Raw genomic sequence first — 16,275 nt, forward strand, 5'->3', positions numbered from 1 at the left:
AGTCCTGGGATTAAAAGCAAGCGCAACCACACCCAGCTACTATTACTTTTGTTTTGTTTTGTTTTCCAAGATAGGGTCTTCTTCTAGTTTAGGCTGACCTGGAATTCACTATGCAGTCTCAGGATGGCCTCGAACTCACAATAATCCTCCTATCTCTGCCTTCGAGTGCTGGGATTAAACATGAGCCACTACACTCAGCTTGTGAAATTGATTTTAATAAATTTTATTTAGCTCTATATATCCAAAATATGTTTTAAAACTAGCCCCACTTCCAGTGCTCAGTAGTAGCCATTATATTGGATAACACAGCTCTCTACTTTGTTAACATTTATGAGATGAAAGTAATTAAGTGAATAAATATAAGTCCTGTGACTTATCCCTCTTTCTTCATACTGAACAGGGGTCAGATTGTCTTAAAAACACTTCAGGGAGGGCTGGAGAAATCGTTTGGTGATTAAAGGTACTACCTAGCAAAGTCTAGTGGCCCAGGTTTGATTCCCCAGTACCCACGTAAAGCCAGATGCACAAAGTGGTGCACGCATCTGTAATTTGTTTGCAGTGGCAGACTCATACTCTGTCTGTCTGCCTCTTTCTCAAATAAATAAATATTTTAAAAAATTGGGGAAAGGCTGGGGAGTTGGCTCAGCAGTTAAAGGCTTTTGCTTGCAATGCCTGCTGGTTGAGGTTTAATTTCCCAGTACCCATATTATGCCAGATAAATAAAGTGGTGCATGCATATGGAGTTTGTTTGCAGCAGCAAGGGACCCTTGTGTGCTCATACTCTCTCTCTTTCAAATAAAAATATATTTAAGAAAAACCTAAAAAACTGGGGCTGGAAATGGCTCAGTGGTTAAAGGCACTTGTCTGCAAAGTTTGATGGCCTGGGTTTGATTCTCCAGTGCCCATGTAAATCCAGGTGCACAAAGTAGCACATGCATCTAGAGTTTGCTGGCATGCCCATCCTCTCTCACAAGTAAATAAAAATATGAATAAAAAAATGGAGATTGCTATTACAGTAGCAGTCTCAATTTCTAGATTAATCCTAATCCCTCATGAAGTTGCTTTGGGCCTAACAGAGGTGAAAGCTATGGACCTGGCATGCATGGTGGAGAGTGGCCACTTCCCCTCGGTGGCCAATACAGTGAAAAAACATATGGAAGGAAAAAAGGACTTTCTAACTTACTGCTCCAGATAAGAACCTCAACTTCAAACCTCAGATTATGACTCTTTCATCTTGGCATGCTTTCCAGGGTGGAGTCTGGTTAAGGTGACTTGTTTCTTCCTCTGCGAGCAGTGCACACAGTAATTCTTCAGTTGCAAGGCTTCCTCATGAGAACATCTGCCATAGTTCATCTGAAGAAGTTTGGAACATTCCATTTCACCTAACATGTGCTATGTATCCTTTTCTTTAAAAGTAGAGCTATGAAACTCACCCACCAAGTTTCTTCTTTTGCTTGACATCAGGTTTCTAGAACTCAGTGTGGTAACTGTTTTAAATACCTTTTCTGAGTCTGGCAGAGTCATGTATACCTATTAAGAAATGTGTAAGGAGCTGGGCGTAGTGGCACACACCTTTAATCCCAGCACTCAGGAGGCAGAGGTAGGAGGATCTCTGTGGGTTGGAGGCCAGTTTGAGACTACATAATGAATTCTAGGTCAGCCTGGGCTAGAGCGAGACCCTATTGAAAAACAAAACAAAAAAGAAAGGAAGGAAGGTGTAAGGACCTTTTTGTTTGGCTATCTTCAGTTCTAGTGTGAAATCACATCTCTTTTATGTTAACCAGGGTACACATTCACTCATACAAAGTACAAAGCCAGTAAGTACTATATACAGGTCTAAGAAGCTTGAGGCTTCTAGACTATCATATGGCTTTCTGTGTTTGTATCAGGTTTTCAAATAAATTTATATTCTGATCAAACCTGAAGAAGAAAACTAGGAAGAACTCTACTTACCCCTCCAAGGAGTATGTATGTTTTGGTGTCCGTTATCATTGCCAATATAGATACAATGATCATGAACAGTGTTGCGACCATTGAATTGATAACATCCTAGAAGCACAGAATAGGCAGGTCAGCTTTACATAAAAACCACCAAGGCTGGAAATATAGCTCAGTAGTAGAGTGCTTGCCTAGAATGGCTCAAGGCCATAGATTCCATCTCCTGCACCATGAAAAACAAAGCAAAACAAAACAAGCAGTGCAAAAACAAGCAAACAAACCCACAGGGATGTCACCTGCTTGAATATTTTAAAGTTGCATTTTATTAAATTTAGCATACATCTTTCAAAACACAAAAATGTCACAGTAAAATGACACCTATATAGTATTTGGTCTACAATCTATAATGACAGCTAGTGGTTCTCTACCTATAATATACCAATCTTTTAAATTTTTACTTTTTTTGTTTATTTATTTGAGAACAGCAGAGAAAGAGGCAGAGACACACACACAGAGAATGGATGCATCAGGCCTCCAGCCACTGCAAACGAACTCCAGATGTATGTGCTACCTTGTGCATCTGACTTACATAGGTACTGGGGAATTAATTCAGCCTCGAACGGCGATCCTTAGGCTTCCCAGGAAAGCCTTTAACTGCTAAACCACCTCTCCAGCCCCTAATTTTTACTTTTTTAAAACAACATAAACACTGTTGGAGGGATAACTGATCTTGTTAGGAAAGAAAGTAGATAACATCTTACGTCGAAGGTTTAGATTGAATGGGTACCTCAGGAAACCAGAATACCAATATTTAATACTCTAATAGAATATATGGAATAGTTGGTTAAATAACTTTTTGTTTTGTTTTGGTTTTTCGAGATAGGGTTTTACTCTGGTCCAGGTTGACCTGGAATTCACTATGTAGTCTCAGGGTGGCCTTGAACTCTCAGAGATCCTATCTCTGCCTTCCGAGTGCTGGGATTAAAGGTGTGCACCACCATGCCTGGCCTTGATAACTTTATTATTAAGATGCAATTGATAAAACTGAAAGCAGCACATACAAGAGAAAGTAGTAATTTTCAGGGTAGATCCCACCCATGTCTGTAAGTTATGACTGGCCAATTATGTTATTTATGATTATATAGATCATTCACTTAATAATTTCCCCCAAATGAAGCATTTGTTACTTTGACATGTGTACTTTTGAAATGTGGCTTTAAGATGAACAATTTATAATATACATAATATATATGTTAAAGAAGAGAGAGTTTGTAAGCTGTACCCTGTGGGGGTGGACAATGCTGAGCTTAGAAACCATAGATTGTTACAAGAAAATTTCAGGGCTAGAGAGATGGCTTAGCGGGTAAGCGCTTGCCTGTGAAGCCTAAGGACCCCGGTTCGAGGCTTGGTTCTCCAGGTCCCACATTAGCCAGGTGCACAAGGGGGCGCACGCATCTGGAGTTCGTTTGCAGAGGCTGGAAGCCCTGGGGCGCCCATTCTCTCTCTCTCCCTCTATCTGTCTTTCTCTCTGTGTCTGTCGCTCTCAAATAAATAAATTAATTAATTAATTAAAAAATTAAAAAAAAAAAAAGAAAATTTCAGTACCGGGACGGAGCACCTTCTGGCGAGTTGTTGGTTAGGGAGGCCTCTATTGCCTTCAAAATATCACAGGCGATTGCCAAGATTCTTGGTTGACCACCAGAACTAAGACCCTACTGCTAAAGATACCACATGCTTGGGCTGGAACTGAGCTGGAAGCTTCCTCTGTGTTGACTAGCTGTCTTGGATGCTGAAAAGAGCTATGCAGTCTGCTGGGGAAGAAAAATCATCAATGGCCTTAACCAACAGCAGACCTTGCCAAGTTCTATGGCTCATCAGCCAGGCCAAATGTGCCAACTAGTGCAATGATGACATGTCTGTGATGGGAGAAACCAATGGCTCTCTGATTGGATTTGAGGCCTGCTCCATGGGAAGGAATTAATGTCTGGTACTAAAAACCTCATCAAAAGCCTATGGCTAGGGAGGTTATAAGCTCTACAGTGGAAACTACTGTTATCTGGCTAAATGAGTATATATGCCCTCTAAATACTTATGTTTATACCATATATGATTGCTACTCTCACTTTTGGCTAGAGAAGCTTCTCTTTTCAGGTGGTGGTGACCCAAAACTCACCAAAGTGCTGAGAAGGGACATGAAGTGTTCAGCACTAAGTGAGACATCTCTAGCACACTCTCCAAGGTTCATGGACCATTGTGGTAGAGGTGATATAAAGAATGTAAGAGCCAGAGGAAGGGGAGGAGTGCTTTGCTATATGCTCTTCTAGACACAAGGTGGCTGATGCTACTTAAAAGACCTGCACAATAGCAGGGGGAAACGACATCAAAATAGAAGACATTAATTGGAAAGAAGGGATTCAGTGGAGGGGACTCAGGAAGGGTGAAAAGGAGGGTGGTGAGAAGAGATTATTATCATGGTCTATGATCTATATGTATGGAAAGTGTCAATAGAAAAGAAGTGCAGTTTACATTTGTTATTGGATGTGTGGTATGGAAAAATAAACTGTCTATCATGGTGGCTTATGGATGTGGCAGGTAAGTAGGCAGGAGGAAATCACTCAGTTATTAAAAAGAAAGTAGGAAGAGGTTCAAAAGGAGTAGAACAAGATTAGATCCCCTGAGGAAGAAAAACGTTCTCATGTGCAGAGGAGATGGTGAGACTGGCTGTCTTGGATAAAAGCTCCTCTGGCTGGATGTTTTACTCTACAAGACAACAGGCTCACTACCTTATCCAGGCAGCTGTGCCCTCTGAAAAAATTTGGACCACAAATCTCTTTATATATAAAATCAGTGCTCTAGAGAATGCAGAGAACCACAGCGGGGTAGGGATGGTGTGCCTGCTTTGGGACGCCAGTTATCCTCAGTGCAAATTTAAAATACTGTATTTACTTTGTTCTTTTGATTCACTGTAGCGCAGGCTGGCCTCTACTCAAGAGTAATCCTTCTGCTTCAACCTTCTGAGTATGTGAGCCACCATACCCAACTTAAAACACTGCTTTTTAAATTTTTTTTTGTTTATTTGAAAGTGACAGAGAAAGAGGCAGAGAGAGAGAGAGAAAGACAGAGAGAATGGGTGCGCCAGGGCCTCCAGCCACTGCAAACGAACTCCAGACATGTGTGCCCCCTTGTGCATCTGGCTAACGTGGGTACTGGTGAATGGAGCCTTGAACCGGGGTTCTTAGGCTTCACAGGCAAGAGCTGAACTGCTAAGCCATCTCTCCAGCCCTAAAACACTGCTTTTAAACTGGGCGTGATGGCGCAAGCACTCAGGAGGCTGAGGTAGGAGGATCGCCATGAGTTTGAGGTCACCCAGAGGCTACATAGTGAATTCCAGGTCAGCCTAAGCTAGAGTGAGACCTTGCCTTGAAAAACAACAACAACAACAACAACAAAAAACCCAAAAAACAAAAACAAAACAAACAAAACTACTGCTTTTATATTCAAAGCAAAATATTAGTATGTCATAGAGCTGGAGCAAGTTTAATTACAAAAATGGAGATTTCAGTGTTATGTTGTAGGGCAATGAAGAGGCTTTCTGTACAGACTGTCAGGGACTACACCTCTGGGACAGTGATAAATAAAAATTCCGAGTGCAGATAGATGGCTGAGCCCTCTTCTAATAAGCAGGTAGTGGCCATCACACCTAGGCACTTACAAAATTACCTCTTCCCCACCTACAGTCTTCAGCCATCTGACTCCTTCACTTAAACTGCAGAGGCAAAGCCCCTGGCGACTCAGATCGGCTGCTGCTCCACCCTGCAGGGGCCTCTTTTCCCTTATTACCTCTGTCCCTGTTTTACTTCCTTAAGGCATTGGTGGCTTCTCTGGTTACAGTTGTCTCTTTCCCTGCTTGGTACCACAGCTTGTCCATTACCTGCCACCCCATGGCAACCATTCTGGAAGTGGCTACTGGGGCTTCTCTGTGAACACCAGTAGGAGGTGGGGTTAAATATATTTAACCAGCTTTCCCATTTTGAGACTTTCAAAACTGTGATTAGCTGGAAATGCTTATCATTGGCCTCCAAAGATGGTCCAGGAAGGTACTGCTTTGAGGCATGTTTCTGGTTTGAGAACACTGTAAAGTCCTCTTTCCTTTACAGGATTAACATCTTAGATAAAAGTATTTAAGACTCTAAGAAGGACATGGGGGCTGGGGAGATGGTTCAGTGGATAAAAGTGCTTGCTGTGTAAGCATGAGGACCAGAGTTCAATCCCTAGCACCCGCATAAAAGCCATGGCAGCAATAGGCATCCAGATGCAGTGGGGAAAGGCAGCAAAAGACTCATGGAGACAGGATGCTGGAATACAACTTGAAAGAGAGAGAGAGAGAGAGAGACAGAGAGAGAGGTTAAATCAGTCAATTGTTGCTAGAACCAGCTTTGCACCCCAGGCTGAACTATCACCTATGACTGAACTAATATTCTCAACCTGCACACTGACTGGGGCATTCCACTGGGCAGTCACTCCTGATGCTATGGGTCTCCAAGGCTACAAGTAAGGTTCCATAAGCTCAGGTAAAATGACTTGGCACTAATGACTCCAGACATTTCAAGTTAGAACATAGTGTGGTTTATTTAGTTTCCTCTGTTTGACTTTCCCTTTGGTGATGAGATGGGCAAGGATGCTTCCTAGTGTACTTGCTTTTTTCCCTCAATTCCAAGGCCACATCCATATTTCAAAAGGAGGCAAAGATTAAGAATACTCTAATTTTTTAAAATTTTATTTTTATTTTTATTTTTATTTATTTATTTGAGAGCGACAGAGAGAGAAGGAGGCAGAGAGAGAGAGAGGAGAGAATGGGCACGCCAGGGCCTCCAGTCACTGCAAACGAACTCCAGATGCGCCCACCCCCTTGTGCATCTGGCTAACGTGGGTCCTGGGGAATCAAGCCTTGAACCAGCGTCCTTAGGCTTCACAGGCAAGCACTTAACTGCTATCTCTCCAGCCCAAGAATACTCTAATACTTTAATTTAAATTTCTTTTTAAAAACATATATTTTAAAATGAAATTTAAAATATATCTTAGTTATTTGAGAGAGAGAGAAAGAGGCATATACAAGGATAGAGAACGGGCATGCCAGGGCCTTTAGCCACTGCAAACAAACTCTGCACTCATGTGTCACTTCATGCATCTGGATTTATGTGGGTCATGGGGAATTGAACCTGGGTCTTTTGGCTTTGCTGGTGAGTGCCTTAACCACTAAGCCATCTCTTTAGCCCTCCCCCCCACATTTGCTTTTTTTTGAGGTAGGGTCTTGTTATAGCCCAGGCTGACCTGGAATTCATTATGTAGTCTCAGGGTGGCCTTGAACTCATGGTAATTCTCCTACCTCTGCCTCCTGAATGCTGGGATTAAAGGCATGTGGCACCAGTGCCCGGCTGTTTTTTTTTTTTTTTTTTTTTTTTTTATAGGTAAGGTGCCTCACTTTAGTCCAGGCTGACCTTGAATTCACTTTGTAGTCTCAGGGTGGCCTTGAACTCATGGTGATCCTCCTACATCTGCCTCCCAAGTGCTGGTTCTAAAGGAGTGCACCACCATACCTGGCCTTAAATATATTTTTTTTAATTTTTATTAACATTTTCCATGATTATAAAATATATCCCATGGTAATTCCCTCCCTCCCCACCCCCACACTTTCCCATTTGAAATTCCATTCTCCATCATATTACCTCCCCATTACAATCATTGTAATTACATATATACAATATCAACCTATTAAGTATCCTCCTCCCTTCCTTTCTCTACCCTTTATGTCTCCTTTTCAACTTACTGGCCTCTGCTACTAAGTATTTTCATTCTCACGCAGAAGCCCAGTCATCTGTAGCTAGGATCCACATATGAGAGAGAACATGTGGCGCTTGGCTTTCTGGGCCTGGGTTACCTCACTTAGTATAATCCTTTCCAGGTCCATCCATTTTTCTGCAAATTTCATAACTTCATTTTTCTTTACCGCTGAGTAGAACTCCATTGTATAAATGTGCCACATCTTCATTATCCACTCATCTGTTGAGGGACATCTAGGCTGGTTCCATTTCCCAGCTATTATAAATTGAGCAGCAATAAACATGGTTGAGCATGTACTTCTAAGGAAATGAGATGAGTCCTTTGGATATATGCCTAGGAGTGCTATAGCTGGGTCATATGGTAGATCAATCTGTAGCTGTTTTAGGAACCTCCACACTGTTTTCCACAATGGCTGGACCAGATTGCATTCCCACCAGCAGTGCAGAAGGGTTCCTTTTTTTCCACATCCCCGCCAACATTTATGATCATTTGTTTTCATGATGGTGGCCAATCTGACAAGAGTGAGATGGAATCTCAATGTAGTTTTAATCTGCATTTCCCTGATGACTAGTGACGTAGAACATTTTTTTAGCTGCTTATATGCCATTCGTATTTCTTCCTTTGAGAACTCTCTATTTAGCTCCATAGCCCATTTTTTGATTGGCTTGTTTAATTCCTTATTATTTAACTTTTTGAGTTCTTTGTATATCTTAGATATTAATCCTCTATCAGATATATAGCTGGCGAAGATTTTTTCCCATTCTGTAGGTTGCCTCTTTGCTTTTTTCACTGTGTCCTTTGTGGTGCAAAATCTTTGTAATTTCATTAGGTCCCAGTGGTTAATCTGTGGTTTTATTGCCTGAGCAATTGGGTTTGTATTCAGAAAGTCTTTGCCAAGACCAATATGTTGAAGGGTTTCCCCTACTTTTTCCTCTAGCAGTTTCAAAGTTTCCGGTCTGATGTTAAGGTCTTTAATCCATTTGGACTTAATTCTTGTGCATGGCGAGAGAGAAGAAACTATTTTCATCCTTCTGCAGATATATATCCAGTTTTCAAAACACCATTTGCTGAAGAGGCTGTCTCTTCTCCAATGAGTATTTTTGGCATTTTTATCGAATATCAGGTGGCTATAGCTACTTGGGCTTACATCTGGGTCCTCTATTCTGTTCCACTGATCTACATGTCTGTTTTTGTGCCAGTACCATGCTGTTTTTGTTACTATGGCTCTGTAGTATAGGTTAAAATCAGGTATGGTGATACCACCAGCCTCTTTTTTTGTTGCTCAGTATTATTTTAGATATTTGAGGTTTTTTGTGATTCCAAATGAATTTTTGGATTGTTTTTTCTATTTCCATGAAGAAAGCCTTTGGAATTTTGATAGGGATTGCATTAAATGTGTAGATTGCTTTTGGTAAGATTGCCATTTTCACAATATTGATTCTTCCAATCCAGGAACAAGGGATGTTTTTCCACTTTCTAGTGTCTTCTGCAATTTCTTGCTTGAGTGTTTTAAAGTTCTCATTGTATAGATTCTTTACTTCCTTGGTTAGGTTTATTCCAAGCTACTTTATTTTTTTTTGATGCAATTGTGAATGGGAGTGATTCTCTGATTTCATCCTCTGTGTGTTTGTTGTTAGCATATATGAAGGCTACTGATTTCTGTGTATTTATTTTGTATCCTGCTACATTGCTGTAGGTTTTGATCAGCTCTAACAGCTTGCTAGTAGAGTCTCTAGGGTCCTTTATGTATAGAATCATGTCATCTGCAAATAATGATAACTTGATTTCTTCCTTTCCAATTTGTATCCCTTTCATGTGTGTCTCTTGCCTTATTGCTATGGCTAAGACTTCCAAAACTATATTAAATAAAAGTGGGGACAGTGGACACCCTTGTCTTGTTCATGATTTTAGTGGAAAAGCTTCCAGTTTTTCCCCATTTAGTAATATGTTGGCTGTAGGCTTGTCATAAATAGCCTTTATTATATTGAGATATGTTCCTTCTATTCCCAGTCTCTGTAGGACTTTTATCATGAAGGGATGTTGGATTTTGTCAAATGCTTTCTCTGTGTCTAATGAGATGATCATGTGATTTTTGTTCTTCAACCCGTTTATATAATGTATTACATTTATAGATTTGCGTATATTGAACCATCCCTGCATCTCTGGGATAAAGCCTACTTGGTCAGGGTGAATGATCTTTTTGATATACTCTTGTATTCTGTTTGCCAATATTTTGTTGAGAATTTTTGCATATATGTTCATGAGGGAGATTGGTCTGTAATTTTCTTTTTTTGTTCTATCTTTGCCTGGTTTTGGTATCAGGGTGATGCTGGCCTCATAGAAGGTGTTTGGTAGAATTCCTTCTTTTTCTATTTCCTGGAAAAGCTTAAGAAGCAATGGTGTTAGCTCTTCCTTAAAAGTCTGGTAAAATTCAGCAGTGAATCCATCCGGGCCTGGGCTTTTTTTAGTTGGGAGATTATTGATAACTGTTTGGATCTCCATGTTTGTTATAGGTCTATTTAAGTGATTAATCTCATTTTGATTTAATTTAGGTAGGTCATATAGATCAAGGAAATCATCCATTTCTTTCAGATTTTCATACTTTGTGAAGTATATGCTTTTATAGTATGTCCCTATGATTTTTTGAATTCCTCTGGAATCTGTTGTGATGTTACCTTGTTCACCTCTGATTTTATTAATTTGTGTCTCTTCTCTCTTTCTTTTGGTCAGATTTGCTAAGGGTTTATCAATCTTGTTTATCCTTTCAAAGAACCAACTCTTTGTTTCATTAATTCTTTGGATTTTTTGTTTGTTTCTATTTCATTCATTTCTGCCCTAATCTTTATTATTTCTTCCCGTCTACTGATTTTTGGTTTGCCTTGTTCTTCTTTTTCCAAGGCTTTAAGGTGAAGCATTAGGTCGTTTACTTGTGACCTTTCTAATTTCTTAATATAGGCACTTAAGGCTATAAATTTACCTCTTAGAACTGCCTTCATTGTGTCCCAGAGATTTTGGTATGTTGTGTTCTCATTATCATTTGACTCTATAAATTTTTTGATTTCCTTTTTGATTTCTTCATTGACCCACTCATCATTTAGTAGTGTATTGTTTAGTTTCCATGATTTTGTGTATGCTCTATAGCCTTTCTTGCTACTGATTTGTAGTTTAATTCCATTGTGGTCAGATAGAATGCAAGGAATTATTTCAATTTTCCTGAATTTGTTAAGATTTGCTTTGTGTCCTAATATATGGTCTATTTTAGAGAATGTTCCATGTGCTGCTGAAAAGAATGTATATTCTGCAGCCTTTGGATGAAATGTCCTGTATATATCTGTTAGGTCCATTCCTTCTATGACCTCATTTAGTCCAGATGCCTCTCTGTTTATTCTTTCCCGGGATGACCTGTCAATTGATGAGAGTGGGGTGTTAAAGTCACCCACCACCACTGTGTTTGGTGTTATCTGTGACCTTAGTTCTAATAGTGTTTGTTTGACGAATTTGGGAGCCCCCATGTTAGGTGCATATATGTTTAGGATTGTAATATCCTCCTGTTGGAGTGTGCCCTTAATCAATATAAAGTGACCTTCCTTATCTTTCTTGACTAACGTGGGACTAAAGTCTACCCTGTCTGATATTAGGATAGCAACCCCTGCTTGTTTTCTAGGCCCATTTGCTTGAAACACCGTCTTCCAACCTTTCACCCTAAGATAATGTCTATCCTTTGTAGAAAGGTGAGTTTCTTGGAGACAACAAATTGTAGGATCCTGCTTTTTAACCCAGTCTGCAAATCTATGTCTTTTCGTTGTGGCATTGAGGCTGTTGATATTAAGAGATATTATTGAAAGGTGTGTATTTATGTTTGCCATTTTTTTGTGTGTGTGTGTTTCTGGTTCTACCTGTGCTCTCTTCTGTTAACTGGTATTTGAGTATTGCTTGTTTTTTCTAGGTTCCTTATATGTGTGCTTTTCCTTTTCTTCAGCATAGAGGATTCTATCAAGTATTTTCTGTAGAGCTGGTTTTGTCTTCAAATACTCCTTTAACCTGCTTTTGTCATGGAATGTCTTTATTTCTCCAGCTATTTGAATGGATAACTTTGCAGGATAAAGTAACCTTGGTTGACAGTTGTTATCTTTCAGAACTTGGAATATATCACTCCAAGCCCTTCTAGCTTTAAAAGTTTGTGTTGAATAATCTGCTATAATCCTGATGGGCTTGCTTTTGTAGGTAACTTGATTTTTCTCTCTAACTGCTTTCAATAGTTTTTCTTTGGTGTGTGTGTTTGGAAGTTTGATTATAATATGGCGAGGAGAGGTTCTTTCTGGGTTTTGTCTGGCTGGGGTTCTAAAGGCTTCCTGTATCTGTATTGGCACCTCTTTCCCAATTTGGGGGAAATTTTCCTCTATGATTTTGTTGAAGACGCCTACTATGCCTCTGGAGTGGAGTTCTTCTCCTTCTACTATGCCCTGAATTCTTATATTGGATCTTTTCATAGTGTCCCGAATATCTTGAAATTCCCACTCATACTTTTCTATAAGTTTGTCTTTCTCTTTGCTGGACTGCATTAGGTCTGCCACCTGGTCTTCTAGCTTAGATATTCTGTCCTCTCCCTCATCCATCCTACTGGTGAGATTTTCTACAGAGTTTTTTATTTCATTAACTGTGTTCTTCATTGCTAGTAATTCTGACTGGTTTTTCTTTATTATTTCTATTTCCCTATTTATGTCTTGTATTGCCTTCTTTATTTCATTAAATTGGTGTCCTGCATCTTCTTTGATTCCTTTGATTTCCTCTTTGATTGTTTTCATGTGTTCTTTGACCTCTTTGAACATATTTATAATTATTCTTTTGAACTCTTTCTCAGGCATTTCCTCTAACTCTTTCTCACTGGAGGACATTTCTGATGCATTAATACTTTTAGGTGGATTTATATCGTCTTGCTTTTTAGTGTTTCTTGTGTTATAATGTATATATTTTTGCATCTTGGATTAAGTTAATGCTTGGATTTTCTAGCAAGCTGTTTATTCTTAGCTGTATCAATTGATTTGATGTAATATAGTTTCAGGGTAGTACCTTAAGGTGTTAGGTGTGGCTCTTAAGACTCTCAGAGTATCTACAAAGATGTTCTTAGGGGTTGAGTTTCCCTGCTATAGGAGTATTCAAGCAGGCTGAGTGGAATAAAATACAGGTAGATTCTATAATTTAACTAAACACTGTACACATTCAATCAAAAACAGTCCCGAGTATGTATGCAAGAGTAGTTATTATAACGACCAGATCCTCTATCAACAAAGAGGTTAAGATTTCTGGTCTGTTGAGGGATCCAAGTCAGCTTGTGACCAAGTGAGACCCTTCCCTGGTGCAATCCCAGTTACCTTGGATGATTTTGGTCTCAGTCAAGTTGCTGCCTGGGTCGTCGGGCTGCTGTTCTGATTTCTGGAGCTGGGCACTTGCTTTTCCTGCTGGGCAAACTGAGCCGCTGCTGCTGCCTCTGCTGCTGCTGTAGCTGCCACTGCTGGAGCCACCACTGCTGCTGAAGCTGCTGCTGCTGTGTCCACTGCCGCTGCTCGCCTTGAAGCTGCTGCTGCCGAGTCTGCCACTGCTGCCACTCCTGGGTCTGCTGCTGCTGGGGCCGTTGTTACCGGTGCTGGAACCACTGATGTTGCTGCCGAACTCTGCTCCTGCTTGGGTCCTGCTGTCAGCCCAAGTTGGTGTGGCCGGGTCCCGGGCGGCTGCTCTGTTCGCCGGAGCTGGGCTCAGGCGGTGGGGGAGGGGAGGGAGCCGCAGCTGCTCTGGTTCTCTTGCTGCTCCGAGTTCTTCTACCTGGCGGTCTGCTCCTCCACTGCTCGCTGCCGCTCTCCCCTCACGTTTCCTGAGTTGCGGAGAGCGCGGTGTGAGGGGAGGCGCCCGCACCTGGCTTTTCCTGCGGCTCAAGCTGAGTCTGGCAGCTTTCAGGTGCGCCACGGCGGTAGGCCAAGCTGCCGGAGCCGCTTTTCCCGCCTGTGTAGGCTCTGGATGCTGCGGAACTCTTCTACTTCTCTGCTGCCGCTTCAATTTCCTATACACCTCACTTTTTAGTATAAGTGTGTATTTTGCTGAGTTTTTTTGGTCTTTTTCCCCCCTAGGCTGCTTTGGCGTGGTACCTACGCCGCCATCTTAACCGGAAGTCCTTAAATATTTTTTAAAATATATTTTTATTTAATTACTTATTTGCAAGCAGGGAGAGAGAGAGAAAGAGAGATAGACAGAGAATGGGCATGCCAGCACCTCTAGCCACTGCAAATGAACTCCATATGCACGCACTGCTTTGTGTGCCCTAAATTTAAATTTCTATAGGACATCTATATTTAAGAGAATTCTCCAAATAGAAAAGTCAGCTGTATCTCCTGAGAGGTGGGGTGAAAGGAACTTATTCTGTGGTAGTACTAGATCCCTGAGGACATGCCCTAAGGACAAAAGAGCATTAGCAGTGAGTTGGCTTTTCCTTTTTAAAATCACCTAACAATTTAAGAGAACAAATGAAGCTTGTTACAATGCCTCCATGTGTCAGGAAGAGGTAGTCAGAGCTTAAGGATGAAACTGAACACTTACAAACAAAGGCCAGAATAACCACTTCATCATTTGGTCAAGTTTGAACGTATACAAAATTATGAAAAATAAAACAACTGTGGCTTCAAATCCAGTGACAACAATGAATGGCTCAGGAGCTTGTGCCATGATAAAAAAGATCATAGATAACACCGTTACTACCTAGAAGACAAAAAAACAGTGGGTCATTCAATAATTACTAAATACAAGTTTAAGCTATAAAACGATCATTTTACTTATTGTGGTATTTGAGTGTGTGGAATTTGGGGCTGAATCCAGAGGCCTATGTATATTAGGCAAGTGCTATACCACTGAACATTTATTGTCAGTCCCTAGATGGTTCTTTCTCAAATAACTAAATAAATAAGTTCTGTTTCCTCCAACACAAGATGTGACTAAATGTACAGATACTTTTGTGTTTTACATGAGTAGGTACTCCTGTTTTTTGTTTGTTGTTGCTGTTTGGGTTTTCAAGATAGAGTCTCACTCTAGCCCAGGCTAACCTGGCAGTCACTCAACAATCCCAGGCTGACCTCAAACTCACGACAATCCTCCTACCTCTGCCTCCCCCATGCTGGGATTAAAGGTGTTGCGTCACCACACCTGACTGGTATTCGAGGTTTCTGTGTAACTAATTATTCCCCATTTCTGCTCTGACTTTTTCCTCAATATTTCCTTTCCCTTCCATAATCTCAATTTTTTTCTTCTTTTAGCTCCTTTATTTTATAAAAAATTGATTTGTACATGTATGTGTATGTGCATGAACAGAGATGTGTAAATACTGGTGTGCCAGGGTCTCTTGCTACTGCAAACTAACCCCAGTGGAATCAACATACATGTATCACTTTGCAACCGGATTTATATGGATGCTGGGGATATGAGCCCAGGTTGGCAGGCTTTATAAGCAAGTGCCTTTATCCACTGAGTCATTCTCCTAACTTCTAAATGTATATTTTATTACAATTCCTCTTAGTAAGTATAATGCTATTAGAATAAATATATATTTTTTTGAGGCAGGGTCTCACTCTAGCCCAGGCTGACCTGGAACTCACTATGTAGTCTCAAACTGCCTTGAGGTCATAGCGATCCTCTCTTACCTCTGCCTCTCAAATGCTGAGATTAAAGGTATATGCCACCACACCTGGCTAGAATAAAGACTATTTTAAGGGGAGCCAGGCATAGTGATGCATGCCTTTAATCCCAGCACTCAGGAGGCAGAGGTAGGAGGACTGCTGTGAGTTTGAGGCCACCCTAAGACTATATAGTGAATTCCAGGTCAGCCTGGGCCAGAGTGAGATCCTACATCAAAAAAACAAATACAAAAACAAAAACCTCTGCCAGGGATGGTGGCACATGCCTTTAATCCCAGCACTCAGGAGGTAAAGGAAGGAGGATCGCTGTGAGCTCAAGGCCATCCTAAGACTACATACTGAATTCCAGGTCAGCCTGGGCTACAGTGAAACCCTACCTTGAAAAAACAAAAAACCAACCAAACAAACAAAAAAGCCCTCTGAAGATAACCTATTCCAATTTCTACATCCCTAAAGGGAATTAGAGAATATATCAACATTTAGTGAGATTGTATAAAAAAAAAATGAGCTGATAATTCCCAAAGAGTTCTGTCAATAGCAGGACATTCTTAGAAAATGTAGCTCTAGGGCTGGAGAGATGGTTTAGTGGTTAAGATGCTTGCCTGCAAAGTCAAAGGACCTCGGGACCTCGGTTTGATTCCCTAGAGCCCATATAAGCCATATGCACAGGTGGCATATGCATCTGGAGTTCGTTTGCAGTGGCTGGAAGCCCTGGCACACCCATTATCTCTCTCTCTGCCTCTTTCCCGCTCTCAAATAAATAAATAAAAATAAAATATTTTTTAAAATATAGCTCTATTCAAAGGCTATGTTTTTTTGT

General features: G+C 40.7%; 1 protein-coding gene across 2 annotated transcripts in view; it reads right to left on the minus strand.

The window, feature by feature from the left end:
- Positions 1–16,275, minus strand: part of Cklf (chemokine like factor) — a 38,006-nt gene that overhangs the window by 2,062 nt on the left and 19,669 nt on the right. The window contains exons 2-3 of one of the 2 annotated variants that reach the window (XM_045133189.1): positions 14,368–14,526; positions 1,954–2,049 (exon numbers count right to left, since the gene is read on the minus strand). In XM_045133189.1, the coding sequence (XP_044989124.1) occupies positions 1,954–2,049; positions 14,368–14,526 (255 nt within the window). The remainder of the gene's footprint in view (positions 1–1,953; positions 2,050–14,367; positions 14,527–16,275) is intronic. The other variant, XM_045133190.1, reaches the window with a different exon arrangement.

Source organism: Jaculus jaculus, chromosome 1 (assembly GCF_020740685.1).
Source record: "Jaculus jaculus isolate mJacJac1 chromosome 1, mJacJac1.mat.Y.cur, whole genome shotgun sequence".
Lineage (NCBI taxonomy): Eukaryota > Metazoa > Chordata > Mammalia > Rodentia > Dipodidae > Jaculus > Jaculus jaculus.